This window comes from Oenanthe melanoleuca, chromosome 1A (genome assembly GCF_029582105.1).
Source record: "Oenanthe melanoleuca isolate GR-GAL-2019-014 chromosome 1A, OMel1.0, whole genome shotgun sequence".
NCBI lineage: Eukaryota > Metazoa > Chordata > Aves > Passeriformes > Muscicapidae > Oenanthe > Oenanthe melanoleuca.
In genome coordinates, this window is record NC_079334.1 from 58,924,332 (window position 1) to 58,942,228 (window position 17,897).

The 17,897-nt window shown below is 35.3% G+C and overlaps 1 protein-coding gene across 4 annotated transcripts in view; it reads right to left on the minus strand.

The window, feature by feature from the left end:
- Positions 1 to 17,897, minus strand: part of MAGI2 (membrane associated guanylate kinase, WW and PDZ domain containing 2) — a 677,636-nt gene that overhangs the window by 455,428 nt on the left and 204,311 nt on the right. For all 4 annotated transcript variants that reach the window (XM_056513256.1, XM_056513283.1, XM_056513274.1 and 1 more), the window contains exon 2: positions 16,730 to 16,846. In XM_056513256.1, coding sequence (XP_056369231.1) covers positions 16,730 to 16,846 — 117 coding nt within the window. The remainder of the gene's footprint in view (positions 1 to 16,729; positions 16,847 to 17,897) is intronic.

A 17,897-nucleotide genomic window follows, 5' to 3' on the forward strand; every position in this document is an offset into this window, starting at 1 on the left:
ATGTTATAAATAAACCAAACATTCTGGATGTCAAACTTCTAATTTAATATTAAAATTCTATAGATATTCTGTTTTGGAGGTAATCTGCTCCCCTACAGCCCAAGTAAAGTTCCTGGGTTTGCCCATATCTCAGATGCAATAAGGTTTTTTTAATTAATAAACAAAACCAAAACCACTCACAAAACCCAACAAACCAAACAAAAACCCCTAAAAACACCCACCCCCCCCAAATTTACACTTTCCTCATTTGCCATTTCTCCTCTATATCTAGGTTCTAATGATCCCTACTGATTTTTATTTGTGTGAAATATAGCAAATCCTAGTCACACCCCCCAAGGAGTCATCTCTCCTCTTTCCTTATTCAATTTCTATTTATGTGGTCAAATAATTAAGTTTTTTGTTTAGTTAATCTGGAGGTCTAATTAATCTTTATTTTTCTCAGTCTTACTTTTCAACCACTAGAACAGAGCTTACTTTCTTGTCCAATAAATATCTTTGCTGTTCCTTGTGAATTCTTCACTTTCTACTAATATTTTTTATTTTTTGTTGTTAGCTAAGCATTGAATCTCTTTCTGATTTTCTTTTCCCTTTGCCTGGAAGAACATTCTGGATGGATTTACATATTCATCTTACAGAAACTTTACCCCAGTTATGAAATTTCCCAAGGTAACTGGCTCAGTACAGCTCATCACTTTTTCCAGAAAGAACATTTTTTCCATAAAACCTGTAAATAATAAAATAATAAATAATACACTTTTGTAATTGAACATACACTACTTGTTTCTGTGCTTGTTAAAGCATCCTTCAGCCTGGCTTTGCTTTCTAGTTTCTTGTTTGCATCAACCTGTTTTAGCTTTACTTGTTGTTGAGTCATGCACTCCTCTTAACAAAGGAGAAAATAAAACTGGAAAAATATGAAAGGCAAACTTCCTTTGTGGAATTGACTGGCATTTTTCTTACCCCATTGATCAAAACACTATTATCTCAGTGCTTGCTGAATGGAGAGCTAAGAGACATTATCTGAAAATGGATGTTTTGAGCTTAATTCACATATATGTTGTACCCTGCTGAAATGATATGTCATATTTTGCTCAGCTGTTACTTTCTCCTAGAATATAAAAGTATAATTGAGGGCCTTGACTAAGTCACTGAGTTACCTCTAATGCTTTTTTTTCCATAGTCCAACTGGAGATGTTTTTATCTACACATTAAGCATTATTTTCAACACAAATTACCAAAATGAAAGAGGAATGCTTTTTGTTCATATAAATTGTGTTTGCATGTGCAAGTGACAATAACTGGATACTTCATGAAATATTTCTCAGGGCAATGAACACACAATAAATCCATAACACTTCTTACAGTTCCATCCACCTCTGTTTACATATATAAAATTATAAACAAGAAATTAAATGAATAATAATCAGAGATGCTCTCAAATGACGCAGAAATCTACTAAGGTCTGTAATAAACTCACAATCACCAAATTTAATTTCATATCTTTAACTCAGAATTGTGCAAGAGACAGGAACTAGACCTTGGTCAAATATAATGCAGGACTTCCATTTAAGTGAACTTCTATAACCCAAAACTAATATTGAGCTATGGATTATTCATGGACCAAGATCTGTATTGAAAGCAAGTCTGAAATTTTGATATATTTTTCTTTTTATCTATCTGGGTTTTTTTTTAACCATCCTTCTATGAAAAATAATCAAAATCAACCACCTAATATAGGCCTGAAATACCTCCTCCCCAGAGCTCTCCTCATGGCATTAGAACACCATGAAGCTGAAGAATTTACTCATATAAAGAATGTTTTAGCATTTATCTCCATAAATGTTCCCCCTCTTGAAAGATATGAAATCATATGTTTATTAGCTATAACCATTAAAGTAAAAATCATGGTTTTAATTCAAAAATAATGAAAAAAGTCCTCCCACAGTATTATGAAGTCTTACAAATTTAGGGTTTAACAAAAATACCCTGTTCAAGGATTGTAGTGCGTATGTATTGTGACTTAAATTAAAACACATAGCAAGAAGTTGTTACAGAAAGAGGGTGGAAACAAAACCTAAAACAACTGGGTGTTGTAATATGTCATTATCTGAATTCTATATGGATATGGGGTTCTTTTCTCAGATTTGAGCAATTTCTTAGACTTTGATTTTGACAATACTAACTAAACACATTTTACTTGATAGTATGTTCCATTTCACACAACACTTGGTGATAGGAAATCATTTAATGAGTCTTCATTATTCTGCCTTCACAAGAAATTTAAGAAGTCTGTTATTTCTCTTGGTCTGCATATAAAGAAAATGATTTTGAAGTAAAAGTTTAGTGCCTTAATTAAGTTTGCACAGGAAGAAAGAGACATGCTAAATGAAAGCAAATACTTTTTAACCCTAAATAACTTTCCCTTCTAACTACAGGATGACCCTAATTTTCTATAGCACATATCTCTAGATTCAGCATAAAATTCTTGGTCAAATTTGGTTTTCATTTTTGGCATCTGAAATCAGAATATTTCAATTTGCTCCTACTTTATCTGTCTTTCTTGCACTAAACTGATGCTTGCATTTTGTCAATAGCAGAAACCACTTTCATGATCACTTATTTGTGTTCAAATTAAATTAAATAGGTTTAAGTCTTCTCACTATTCATTAATTTCCAGACTCTTGGTACATCAGTCATTCTGTGACTAAAATGAACACAAAATACCTTCCAAGAACATTCTTCTATTGGGTCTTCTGACATATCATTAACAGGAAGCTGTTCCAGCTCCTGGCTGTAACTTGTGAAGGTGAGACTAAAAATACTTATTGAAAAAAAAAACAACAAAAAAAAAATCCCCAAACCAAGAAATTATTCACATGTATGTTCTTATTTTGCTCAAATGCTGATATATTCAGTGAAGAAAAATAGAGACACGTATATTAGAACCAAATGTAAATGCCAACTAATGAACAAGATTCAAGATTGATTTTGTTGTAAATATTTTGCCAATGTAGAAAGTTTTAAGCCTCTAAAGATACAATAAATACTGCAATAATTTGGTCAAAACCATCTCATTTCTCAAGGAACATCTCCTATACCCCACTTCTTTCCTTCCTCCAGCGTCTGGAGTATTCCTGGTTCCTCACAAGAGCCATGCAGAGCCAGGACATGTCTGAGCATCTCTGGCTGTGAGTTCATTCCTTGGGCAGGAGCACTGTGTAGTATTGCTGCTTGCAGAAAACTCCTTGAAAGATCAGTTCACATCATCATTTAGACAAAAACGTCTCTCATTTTAAAAAGGATATCACTGCAATGTATTTCTGAGCTACCCCAGCACTCACAATGCACCTCAAATGCTTCTGAGTTTAAGAGAAACCCTGGAGAAATGTTTGGGAACAAAAGAGCATAATCTACATCAGCTGACAGAAAAAAATTTAATTTTTTTCTTCTCCTTTGACATAGCTTCACTGTTAAAGAATGCAGCTGACTTTTCCAGCTGATACCTAAATGCCTGCTTGGCACAAAGACCAGGAACTAGTTCTCTCATATGTTATTAATTATTTCATGACTCACATAAACTTAACAGAACTGCTGTAAATAAATAAATAAATAACATAATCTCAATTTTATGAACACTGGGCTAGATACAATCTTAGCAAGCTTTCATATTTCCAGAACCTTTATTTATCTTTGTTTTCTGTATCACTCAAGGTTTCTAGCTGCAACTGCCAACACGTATTTTAATATTTTTCTTTCCTCCAACAACATCAGAATGATTGCATAAAACTAATTAACGATTTGAAAAAGTGTAAATTTATGGGAAGTCTCTCTGAGAATGCCAACTAAATTTTTTCTTTTAATATTTAAAGCAATTCTGAATTTTCCATCAAGAAATTGTTTCAGTCTTCAAATTTACTGTAGTTATTTTACATTAAAACGAGCTTGAAAACTTCTTTTTTTCCCAGAGTACTTTTTAGCAGAAACAATAAGACAAAAATAAACAGAAGCAAAGTAAGATAAAAGTCTATTTTTTAAAAAAAACCCTTAATATGTTATTATTTCCTGCAAGGAAAAAAATGAAAAAATGTTTTATGGCTATCTCTGCACTGTAAATTAAAACACAAGAAAATTACTACACTTATAAACCACAGCACTAAAAATTAGAAAATGTCATACTTTAGCAGTTTTAATTCATGTTCTTTCTTATTTCTATCATAATGAAATCTTTAATAACCCTGTCACACATTACTTTCCCCACAACTCTTCCATTTCAATCACTCTTGTGAAAAATATAGCATCTTTTTTTCATTTACCACAGAGAACCCTGTGCTCCCCTTGTCCATCTTCCCTGCTGCTGTCTCTGGACCCATGATCACTGTGCAGCCTCATCTCATACATTCCTTGTCCTTAGTCCTTATGCAGAAGCCCAACATGAACGAGCATAAAAAAAAAAAAAACAACAACAACAACAACAAACCCACAAAAAAAAACAAAAAACAAAAAACCAAAACAAAACAAAAACAAAACAAAACAAAACAAAAAAAATAAAACCAGCAAAAACCAGTGTTCACTCCAATATCTACTGTTCTTTCTTTCAAGGTACCTCTTGCCTACATGAACAGTGCTGGCCCAGGGTTTTACTGCTCTGCTTCTATTTTCAGAAGCACATGTAGGCTAAAATAGCCCCATCAAAATAATGTTTATGAAAATGAGACCACACAGAATTTCAGTTTTCCCAATTGGCCCCAATTGTGAGCAGAGCACTGGCTTTAGCTGTGAAGCCTGCACCAATTTTGCAAAGGGAAGAACAGGCAGATCCTCAATAACAGCTGCACTCAGGCATGCTGTTGCTTACAACAGTGCTCAGGCCACAACATGACATTTATTTTCAGAGGTAAAGGTCAAAGAAACAAATAAGGAGAAGTGACAGAAACAACCTTGGCAAAGGTGTCCCCTCCTAGGCACCAATTATGACAATCTTCACCATGCTGCAAAATTAGCCTGCAAAGTGAATTATTTCACAAACATAAAAATGAATGAAAACAGTTCTCTTAATTGGGTTAACTGGGTTTTGGGATTTCTTTCTTTGTTTTTAAACTATGCAAATGGCAATAACAGTACGTTATTTAAAGAAAAAAATAAAGCTGCTCCTGCTTTTCAGATTTGCAACCTTTTACAGTTCTGTGATCAAACTTTCAGCTAATATCTTTTTTAATTCAGGAGAACAAGGCAATTTACAAGTCTCTACAGAAAAATGCTACAAAACCTTAATTATTTTGATATTTCAGGAACATATTTAGCTCAGCATTGAACAAAGCTAGTTGTGCCAAACTACATAAGTAACATCCAGAGAGCTGTTAGCATTCAGTACTCATTTGGAAAAGAAATTTGATGTTTCCTGGCTATCATAGCAAGGGTAAAACATAAAACTGTGCTAATTCCTGAAAATCTTCAATAGTAATGAAGTTATACTGATTGACATCAGCAGAGAAATTGCTGCTGCTGTGTGTTCAGACTACTGGAAACTTAGGATTAACAACTTAAAATTCATTGTACAGAGTAAGTTGCAGAAGAGGATGAGGAGAGTTCCACTTGCAGATCTAATTCAGCTGTTACATCAGTAAGGCAAAGCTTTAGATCCTGCCAAGTCCCCTGCCCCACCAAAGTCCTTGTGAGCACCACACTTCAGACTTTAGACTTGATCTCACAGGGTGCTGTGAGTGGCCCACCAAGGACATATGGATCCCTTCACATCTGCAATCCAGGCAGGCACTGCATGGTCTCAACATGCATGAATATAACAACTGCATAACTCCTGGCAGTATCAACAGGAGCAGCATCTATCATCATTAATATAACATTTTCATAGATTGAGGCACCAGGGGATGCATAGAAAATTCAGCCTTTTTAAAAAGAAATACAATTGTTACACATGCTTTAGCTGCCATGCACTGAATTTTCATTTGAATAATACAATTTAGGAGGAAAAAAAAAACCAGATTAAACGAAAAAGAATATTAAGAAGTTAAGAAGGAGTTTATCTGATTGCCAATCCCTTAATTTACATTAATGTTAAACAGGCTGCTTCCTCAAATCACCAAACTGCTCTAGTAACAATTATTTTTACTTTCCTGGCATTACCCATCTAAAACATCTTAAAGGATCCTGACCCATCATTCAAGTGTAAGCCATGAACAATGTATAATAGCAGGATTCTCCCCAATCAACAGTATTATTGCAGCATTACTGGATACAGTGACATTTAGACAATTAATCCTTGGCTCTGTGGAAAGCAAACAAGCTCAAATTTGTAGCAGAGTGGCACTGGTACCTGCAGGGAATGAACAGGGAAGTCCTGCCCATGTACTCCTGGCCTTGATGAGGGAACCCATGAAGTGAGAGCAGACTGATCATCAATACTCATCTCTCCCCCATGCTAGTGCAGAATTTATGGAGGAGCTGGAGGGCGAGGGGAAGGTGAGGGCAGTGGGCCAGGATCCCAAATCTAACAAGGACAATGAGAACAAAACCAAAACTCCCGACTCCTAAAATTTTAAATAATGTTACACAGAAGACGCAAAAAGCCCCAAGAACAAAAAAAAAGAAAAAAACAACCCCCCGCCAAACCCACCCCCCCCCAAAAAAAACCTAAAAAAAAAAAAAAAAACCAAAAAACAAACAAAAAAAAAAAAAAAAAAAAAAAAAAAAAAAAAAAAAACCCCACAATACCCACCAGAAAACTAACAAAACACCCCAGTAAAAACCCCAAACAATTCCAAAACGGACAACCACAACAAAAACCTAAACAGACATATCCCACCCAAACTCCCAAAACCACTTCAAAAAATCTGAGTGCTAACAGACACAGATTAACTATTGCCCTGATACAATAGCACAGAATAGTCTTTTCCAAGTTGCTGTAGTATTCTCCAACTTCCAGAAGTGAAAATTGGGCTGTATCATTCAGAATCAGTTTTCCTATCTTAAACTTGGAAGCACATGTCATTGGTAGATAAGCTTGAAGTACACTCCTGCAGGAGAATGATGGAGTAATGCTGACAAACACATGGAACATTTAACTACATCATATGTTTATATAAGTGGAGGTGAAGGGAAAGGAATCCCTCCACTGATTTTTCTGGCACAGACACAGCCCTCCCCTTGAAATGCTCAGGACTCTGCATTGTCAATCAGGACACTCCACACTGGCCAAGGAAACTGTGTTCCCACATTTTCTCTATGTCTCTTTGGGTTATGAAAAGAGAGCTGGGATGTGAAGGGAGACTAGCAGCATATGGAGTATTGCTGGAGACAGATTTCTCTGTCACATGCTGCAGTACTGCACAATTCTGTCTGAACAGGGACAGAACACAACCATGGGAACTGAGCAGCTCTGCACAGTGAGGAACACACATGGTTTGAGCCAAAAAACCAGAGCAACACCTTTTAAATGTTCCTCTCTCACTAAAATCCCTCTTCTCATATGGCACTAAATTAGAAGCAGTTTCTGTGAACTCATTTAAAACACCTCTGCTGGATCACATAATGGGAATAAAAGATATTTTTGATCCTGTGCCATAATCTGCACCAGAATAAAAGTGGAGTGGAAGAATACAGAGTCTCCTGTGAATTACTTCTGGAATAATCAGGTTGAGTCTAGTTTCCATAATTATTCACTGATTTCTTATTTTTGTGTACTCTTACACCTTTATTAATCCTTCTGTCCAGGAACGTGGTGCACTTTGTAGTTGAGTTTAATGGACCTGAAGACATTGATTTGTTCAAGCTTTAGCTGTGAAGGATTGTTAGTGTTGTGCAGATTACATCTTTATAGGTCCTACATGGAATCATATAATGAAATAAATTTAAGCTGCTATAAACCTCACTGTATTATCTGGGGAAGAGGTGCATTATTTTCTAACCTGCAGAATGCTAAGACCTGCAATAATTTAACAAAATTCTACAAGAGACTTAGAGAACTAAATAATTAAATTAATCCTCACTTCAACTCAATGAAACTTCATGATGATATTTCACTTGAACAGTAAAAACTCCAAGTTATGAGTGTTCCTCTGTACACTTCTAAATAATTTTCCTTATGTTCTTACCCAGTGGGTTAAAACCATCCCCCAAGTGACTTACAGTTTATTTTCACTGCTTAAGCCAAGATAAGGTAGTAGTTTTCTAGTTGGTCAGAGCAGAAATGGGTAAATAAATAGTAACCACATCAGAAAAGAATTCAAGAAATGAAATACAAAGCTTTTCTTTTGAACTACGTGTATATTTTTAACTGGATTTAAGATGATCTTCTGTTTCAAACAATGATCTGGTTTCAGACTATTAACAAAAGTCAGGAAACTGTAGAAAGTTTTCTATTTATCAAATTGAAATGCCTATAAGTTTACCTTCTACAGTTGCCTGTGGTATTCCCTCCACCACACAAATGGCTTCAGAGGTGACTGCCTCATGTACCCTGAGACCTGTGAGGTGTCAGTCCATGGGAGGACAGGAATTTTTGGTCAGAGATTACTTTCTCTCCAAATCCATCATTATCCTTTTACAATTCTTAAAACTTCTGCCTAGTCTTTAGAAGGGTGCAGTGACTAATGAGCTGACTCAGGTGTAACTTTGCATCGACCAGGACCACAGGTCCTTTCTGTGGCACTGCTTTCCATCATCTTGCTCCCCAGCCTGTCTGTACATCCAAGGTTTCCCCATCCCTTGTGCAGATTCCATCACTTTCCCTCGCTGAAAAAACCTTCTGCTTTGCTTTGAAATTTTCCTTTATGTTCGTCTTTCAAGCCTCCTCGCTTTGTAGAAGAGAAAACTTAAATTGGAAGCCTTTGTCTTTTTAAGAAATAAACCTTTATTCTTTATTCAGAATTCTCTTTTATGATGGTAATGGAGGATTATACAAGAACTAACATTTTCTCATGTTTATTATTGTTGCTCAAATCTTCCACATTTAATAAAGAGGGACAAAGAGAGACAATATAATTGCATCGTGCAGAAGCATTCTCTTTTAGATTTTGCTGCTTTTTCACAGTTTTAGAAGAATTTAAATAGAGTAGGAAGTACTTAACAGAAATAAATTTTTCAAAGCTCAGAGCTTGGTTACTTTCCTCAACTGTGTAGTGAAAAATGCTCTTAGAAACACAGTGCCACATGGACTTCGAATATTTTTTTTTAAACGTGTAACCTGGTGGAAGCAAGGTCACAATGGAATCCCTCAAATATCCTAGGGTTTTCTCCACTTGATTTCTCCAGTTCAGACTGAAGATATTTGATTCAGGACAGAAATAACCCCATATCTTACTCAGAAAATTCTGAAAACTAAAACTCTGTGCAAAAACCTACCAGACATGCCAGAGCTGGGCAATGCAAATTGAGCATAATGACAGGAAAGGAGCAATTAGATGCTTTCCTTTTGTGAAGATGACAAAAGAAAAGATTTTCTCCAAAATTCATCACTTTCTTCCAGGCCATTGCACTATAAAGTACAAAAACAGAACAACAACTATTCTCTGACAATTTGCAATCCAGATTACTAAATTGCTTCTGGCTCCAAGTGCCATATTTCTGAATCAGTGCAATGTTAACTGTCTATTTAAATAGCAGTTTGTTGGTGCCCAACTCTTAATACAAGTACAGATGCATTTGCATTGTAGATAAAAGTGATTGATGATCTCATGGCAAATTTTGAAGCTTTATAGGAAATACTCATTATTTTTGAAGTACAATAAGATAAACTAAAGATTAGATAATATATATTACAGTTAGCCTCATTCTGTATGATACACAAGGGGGAATAATGTTTGTTAATTGATGGGGACTTTACATTTCCCATATTTGTCTGAATAGTAGAATGACTCACTACTCAGCTGTACCTTTCTCCATGTCCTCACAGGACTCAAAAGAGAGAAAGAGAGAAAGATGAAACCAGCCTGATTTTTATCCCATTCTTGAGAAGGTAGCTGCACTAGCTTATCTAGGGAAATAAAACTTGAAGTATATTTGGGAATGAGCCTTGCTTATTGAATGAACTAAATTTACAAAGGTCCATGCCCAGACCAGCTTTGGTTACAACCACTTTCTGCAAGCTGTGTAAAACCTGAACTCATAAGCTTCCTTTCCCTGACCTAGACACCAAACCAGGAGCTCTCTGAGCAGCCAGGGCTTAGAAATATGGAGCCAACAACGTGCAGAGGCTCAGAACTACTCAGCTTTTTAGTGAAAGTCAAAGCAGGACATCTCTAAGGAAACAAGAGAATTTTTTTACAGGTTCTGCTACTATGAGGATATTGTATATAAAAGTGACTTCTAAATTTATGTAAGAAAGGAAATTTTGAGTGCTCCCTAGCCTATAATTCCCAATGAATTAAAGGTAATTAAACAACAGCCTTTTCTCTGGGTTCTAAGAGCTCTTCAGAAGGAGCACAATGCAATGTGCATTTCCCAATTAAATGAAGTGTTTTGTGAAATGAATGAATCATAGAGGGCAGAGCTTTACCACAAGATTTCTGACACACCTGCAGTCAGGAAAATTCTTCTGCAGAAAAAAAATTAATTTTTGCAAGAAGGCGTATAATGGTTTTGATTTAAAGCTTAAAAAAAAACCAAACAAAACATTTCTGGGTTTCTCTGTATTAGCAAATGGAAAATTAAATAACTGGTCAAGCATCTATGCAAGTCAGTACCAATGAGGTGAAGAAATCATAGCAGTACCTAGGTGAAAAAGAAATCTCAATAACCAGTCAAAATCAAAAACAGGAATTACAGATGAGTTAAACTGAGTGCTGGTGTGCATTTTGTCACTAGCAAAAGGCCACTACAGCACAGGTGGAGACCACACCTATTTTTCTGAGCAATGTGAAAATATCTGAGTAATGTATAACAGGTATTAATGATTAGTTTTGACAGACACATTGATAAAATAATAGCAAATGTAATTTATTGTGAAATTTAGTACTAAAAAATCTGGTCTCTTAACTGAAAAGCATAGTGTTTTCTAGACCCTGTAATACATGTCAATGCAAGCTTTTAAAATTCAAAGACAAGAACTTAAAAGCTGAAATTACAACACTGTTCTTTTAAATCCAGATTCCTGCTTTCATTTTAAATACAGAGGTCTGGAACCTCTGCATTATTCTAATTATTTTTCCCTAATCAAAATATATTTCTGCCATCCCCAAGTAAGAAATTTTCTCTATTCAGACTCTTGAAATAAATTTGACAGAATTATTTGAATAATCCATAATAGATTGATAGCTAGGCAAGAGGTTGATGTGCTAATAACAGTAATACATTAGAAAAAGAAAAATGCATTAGGTAGAATCAAAACCTGGAGATAAATCAGAAATATAAAGTTTTGACAAACTGTCATGGGTCAAAACCAGGACAGCAATATCCTCAGGACACAGAAAAATAAAAAGAAAAGGACTTGCAGGAAAGGAGTTTCCTCATATCATTGTTTCAGCCAGTAAATTAAAATAAATCTCACCCCTATTGATGAAACCCAAGTTTGATTCACTCTTCAGGTCTTAAGTACCTCTTCAGGTGTTACAGCACCTCTGTATCTTCATTTTCTAATGATTTTTCTTCTCAAAGGGATTTATTCTAGCTGTACTTTTGAATCTAAAAGATGGCAACAGTAGCACACTTGTCCACCGAGCTGGGCTTATCATGCACAGAAGGTTGAAATTCTTTCTTTTGTAAGACACAGAAAATATGCAAAAAGGTGTGCCTTCTTTTCTACAGGTGGGAACATCTTAAATCTTGGAAGAATTTCTAAAGTTGTACAGTCTCATTAATATAATTAGTGACCTTTTGAAATGAAGGGAATGGTGGCACAGAGCACAGTGTCCAAATAAACCAATTCACATAAATTTCTCAGTATGCACCAGATTTCTATTATTCATGAGGACATCCATCATCACTACCATTGATTTGCTTTTGTTATGGTTGTAGATGGAAGTCACAGAAGAAAGGAAAAAACAACAACAAAAAAAAAAACCCCCAAAACATAACAAAAGAAAACAAACAAACAAAAAAAAACCCCAAAAACCAAAACAAAATAAAATAAATAAAATAAAAAAAAACCAAAAAACAAACAAACAAACAAACAAAAACCCACAAAAAAACCCCCAAAACAAACAAAAGAAGCACATCCTCCCAAAATTGATATTGGGCCTTTTTATTCAATGATGCTAATATAGATTTAGTAGTTTAACTGGCCATTCAATTCAGAATATTGATTATTTTTACACAACTCTTTTTTTTGTTGATATTGTTCTGAATTTCTAAGGACAGCTGTTGGTGTTCCATGTTCACTATTCAGTTGTTCTTCAGTTAAAAATCACCAGGTAAAGATTATCCACTGTCTCTTACAGTTTATCTTCTTGACTGAGAGAACATAGATATTTAGAGTATCTCAGATTACCTTAAGAAAAAAAAAATCAAATTTTGACTGCAGATGGAGGCCAAATTTATCTAGAGGATATATTTAAAAATATTTTAAAATCAAAATGCAATTTGGAAAGATCATGTAGGAAATAAAAAATGCTTTAGGAATCATAGGAGTGCTTACACTCAACAATGCTGCAAAAGATTTGTTCATCATATTTGTAATTCTTAAATTTCTAAAACACTTTGGTTATTTAAGGAGAAAGGTCAGTAGTATATCTAAGACCTTCAGGCTTGAAAAGCCTACTGTCAGAGAGATACAGGCTCTGCAGAAACTTCAAGCTGCTTTAGGCTACTCAAGAACTATGACTTGTACTTGTGAAATAAGTTATTTGTGGCCTCTTCTATTGTATGCTGTTCTTGCTCTGCTGAGGCAAGGTATTTCATCAGAGTCATGCTACTGCCCTTCTAGTTTGCTGCTAGTAATCAGTAAAAATTAGGGCTATCATCAAAATTCATTTAAAACTGCCACTATCCTTTATCCTTTTAGCATCCCCCTGAATTAGAAAACACATTTTGCAGCACTAGAGAACCTCCCCAAAGTTTAAATAAACATATACTGACTCCTGGGGACAATCAGCACAAATATTGCAACTAAACTCTCATCTGGAATTATGCATTTACTATATTACATATTAGTAATTCCAGGCAGATGTGATGAGAAACCCAAGATGCTTGACATTAATCTTTAAATCACATGCCAGGTAACATCAGTTAAGGAAGATGTTTGATACACTTTTGTAGGAAAATCACTTTAGAAAGATTGGGTTTGCAATTTCAGAACATTTTCTTATACTTTTTTCACTGCTAAAACTTTTAGTGACTTTAGTGGTACTATATCAACTTTCCAGTTGGCATCAGGGCATCAGATTACCTGTTAGAAAAATAATTTATATTGGCATTGCTTTCTAAAAAAAAAAAAAAAAAATTATTTTGGATTATTTGGTTTTTAAAATGGGAGAAAAGCATGATATTTAAAACAGCAGAAAGGAGGGAAAAAGGAGTGGGAAGAATGGGAGTAGGGGACAGAATGTTCAGCCTCAGTGTCTTGCAGATGTGATTTGGGTGCAAAGATCTCTGAGAAGCAGAACTGTTGTAACTGTACAGTCAATTAAAGCATCTTCATGTCTTGATACAACCTTTGTGAAACATTCAAGTTGCAGTATCAGAAGTGGTGCACAATTACTGCTCTTCATTTTGTTACCACTGTTCTCATTTCCTACTACAGTTATACCACATCAGACACATTCCTTTCCCTCTTCTTGAGCTGTATTTATTTTCTTTGCATACATGTTATTTTAAGGTAAGTCCTTAGTCACTGAATACCTGGAAGCTGATGTCCCCAATATGTAGAACTGAGAAATTTCTGAAGAAAAGCAACAGAAACGATTTACATTTTTTCCAGTTGTTCCAACTAGTGTTGTTATTTGTAGATATAGTTTGGACATCTGTTTACCCTAGCCCTTAATTAAAACTGGGGTTCACTTTGATAGATAAGTTTTAAAAATTGGTTTTTATCCACTTCCTGCTGAAGGCAATGCTGTCCCTGCAGCCTGAAGATGCACAGGGCACAGGCAAAGCTCTGTACAAACTGATGGAGAAGAAGCACAAGTACCAACTCCAACCTTTACTACCCTGCTGTGAAACAGACAAAAGGTCTCATAAAATAACATGAAAAGTCAATACAAAGATGCATAAGCCAAACTCTTTTGACAGTGTCCTCAGAAAAACAGGTCATTTTCCTGTGTGCATTTTCAGTGGATAATTAGAAATAGTGAATGCAGCAGTGGAAAAAAAGGCAAAGTCCACAGGCAACAGTTTAACCATTGCTCCACCTCACACAGGACAACTTAGGCACTGTTGGTGCTCTGTGGTTTTTTGCCAGCTGCTCTTTTCCTCTTCCCTTTAGGCTGCTGGTTATTGGAAGCAGTGACGTCTTTCTCATCTTCTGGGGCTGCACTGCAAGCAGCACAGTGGGGCCCTCATCTCACATAAGTACCTCATTTTACTTGAAATGTCAGTGATTTCACTTTAAGTACACTTTGGAGGTGTGCTCCATGAGATACACAACAACAAGAACATTTTTTTAAGAGCTCTGCATTGCTCTATTCTGAATCAAAGTCTAAGCAATAGCTAACACAGGAAGAATGAAGTAGTCACTAAAGTTAGGTACTGTTATTTCCAGTGATGCAGACATTTCTTGGCAGTATGGCATGCTAAGCACAGCTTATTTTATCCTACAATGGTTCCATATGACGTCAAACTGGCAGCTCTTTCACTGACAATACCTCTTGTAAGAGACTTCTGACATGAACAAACTCATAAGAAAATGTATTATATCATTGGCAAGTCTGTTTCACACATTTCCCTTCGAATTTTCTTGGCTATATATTTTTTGCAAGAAAGGTATTTTTCAATGTGATGGTGTTCTTATTATCTGACTATGAAAAATCATTTAGCTAACCACAAATCACCCTGTCTGCATTTGAGCATTTCTTTTTTTTTTCTAAATACCCACTTTTAAGAAGGATTACTTTCATAGAATTTTTCAAGAACATTTTGAAGAAAATATATCAATTAGTCACTATGGAGTTTTTTCTGGTTCCCTTTTTTTTTTTTAATTTTTCTTCCTACCACTACTACTGAAAAGAGTCCTCCACTCTCCAAGAACATTTGCCAGCTTGCCTGGCAAATCAACACCTGCCATCTGTAATGCTATATCATATTTCAAAATGTAGTTTTTACTTAGTCAAATATGCTCACTACATAATACAATAATCACCTAAGAATTTAACCAACTAAAGTGACACAGAAGATGGAGAATCCACAGCAGAAAGAAAAGACTGTATTGTCTATAGATTCCAATTTTTAGTCTTTGTGGTTGCAGTGTTACATTTTGAATGACAAATTTGATTTGGTGAGTAGTGTATTTTACTTGACACATGAGAACACTTTATTATTGCCTTGAATGAAAGCAAAACAACCTCAAAAAATACTTATTGTGCCCATATTTCTGACAGATAGTGTCTGTCATACACAACCTGTGTACAGTAGTTGCAATATTGTATTTTCCTTCTTTAACCTGGACCTGTGGCACTAATGAGCACAGACTGGGGCTATAAGAAGAATATATTTAGGCTAATGATGCTCCCTGACATCCTTAGAAGTGGGATTTAGTCTCAAAACTTTTTTTGTACTTGCATTTCCACTTCAGCTGTAACGTTTCTCAGCTTTTTCAGACAAACCTAATTCATCACAAATCTCACAAATATAACATTTTTTGTTTTCTGCATACAGGTAATTTTAATTTTTTTTCTCCACCTTCCTTTCTGATCAGTTGCAAATGGAACATCAGAAATTAGGAATTTATATTTATTTTTTTAAGAGGAGCTTTTCAGAGCTCTATTCTTTAATATTATGAAAGAAAAAATATACAGTAGCATTCACAACAACTCAGCTTTCAAAAAGCATTCACTCATTACCACACAAATAGCACAGCCACTTACTCAGCAGACTTTCCTCTGCCTATCATTCCAGTGTCAAGACTGTAAGTTCAAAAGTGCACCTGTTTTTTGCCAAAACCAGAAGACCCATTTTATGTCTGCTAAGCAATTATTTTATGAGGGAAGAATAATGGAACTTCAGTCCATTTTAAATGATATATTGTCTGTCAGCCAAGTAGATCTGTCCTGAAAGGCATGGCCCTGACAGCCTGACACAGCTGGTGTGACTCTGCTCAGTTTTGTGTCTACTGTCAAAATAGCTGGATATTGTCAACAAAACAAAAATTGTTTTAGAGGTTTCAGAATATTTTGAATATTGACATACATGGTAACAAGCACATACTCAAGACAGTACAAACTTTCATTGCCATGCCTGTTGCAGTTAAACAAAATTGAGTTTATACATTTCTTCTGTTGTCCTATTATTTTCTAAATCCAATGGCATTATTACACGTGAAACATGAGGCAGATCAAACCTCTCTGTTAGACATCCACTGAACCAGCCCTTTTTCTGTTTAAATCTGTGCTTTCTGAAGCTACAGAAGAAACAAGATTATTACTATTCTAGAGACAGACTTAATGGAATTACAACTTTGCAAACATCAGCATTGCACAGCAGAATTTCTCAGCAGTAACATGGAAGAACCCAGGCACAAATCTCTTTACAGGAAGGCTGTTTCACTGAGACCATGCATTGCAAAGGGCCCACCCAGAGAGTCCATGTCCCCCAGAAAGGCAGGCTTGCCCAGCTGCTCCCCACTCACATGGCACGGTGCGGAGGTAGAGGTTGTCTCGTATGATCTGCTGGAGCTCGTGGTCCACCGAGCCCTTCTGGAACCGCAGGTTGAGGTAGTGACGAAGGTCCTTATCAACGATGCCTCCTGCCAGGGAAAGACAAATGCAAGAACACTTTAAAATTATACTGCATAGATGGAAGCAATGAATCACTTGTGAAGTCTTTGTGGCTCGTTTTCCTTCGTGTTTCTGTCATGATGGAGAACAAAACACACAGTGATTTCTGGTTAAAGCATGTGCTTGGTACAGTATTTTTTACTATTGGTAATTGTAAAGCTTAAAAATAGCTAATGGCAAATAACTGACTAAATCTGGACAGGTCAGAAAAGAGATATAGAATTATAGACAGAGCTGTCAATTTTTTTTTTTTGCACAAAACTTGAACATATTGGTATTACACAACTACTTACCTAAATAATAAAGTGTTAGGTATTATGTTTCCAATGACCTTGTACCAATTCTCCATTTCTTATTAAACCAAAAAGCTTGGTTCAAAATCTCTCTGCAGTGCTCAGTATTTTTAGCCCATGTGTAACCAGAATAAAATGTGGCTGTTCTTAGCAATCAAACAAATGTTATATGTTTTATTTATTTCTGATAGAACTCACAATTGAAAGAGACACTATCAAAAACAAAGGTTCATTTTATTTCCACCACCAAAAATGTCACTACAACATTTCAGCAAAGCAATGCAAGTGTGGAAAATAACTATGTAAAAAACCTTGTATTTGCCACTTTTACTATAACTTTAGGACAAAACAATTTAAACTACTGTTTAGCCACTGGTGTATCATTTTCCACTATGAAAGGCATATCTATAAATCTAATCTAACATGATTAATAAGCATTTCCCAATACAGTTTACCCCATTTCTTTTAACTTTAGATAGGGATCACATTTATAATTATGGAGCAATCCATAAATAACTCAATTTCTTCTCTGAAATTCTGACATAGGAAAAAAATAGAAAATATTTACTTCATTGAGTTCTGACATGTATTCCCAAGATGAAAAATTGCAAGTAGATAGGTCCCTAACTTGTTACTTCACACATGCAACCTTAAAACATTTTTTCAAGTGGCATTTGCTATTGAACCCTCTGCCAAAAGTCTTATTGACTTAGACTATATTAAGATT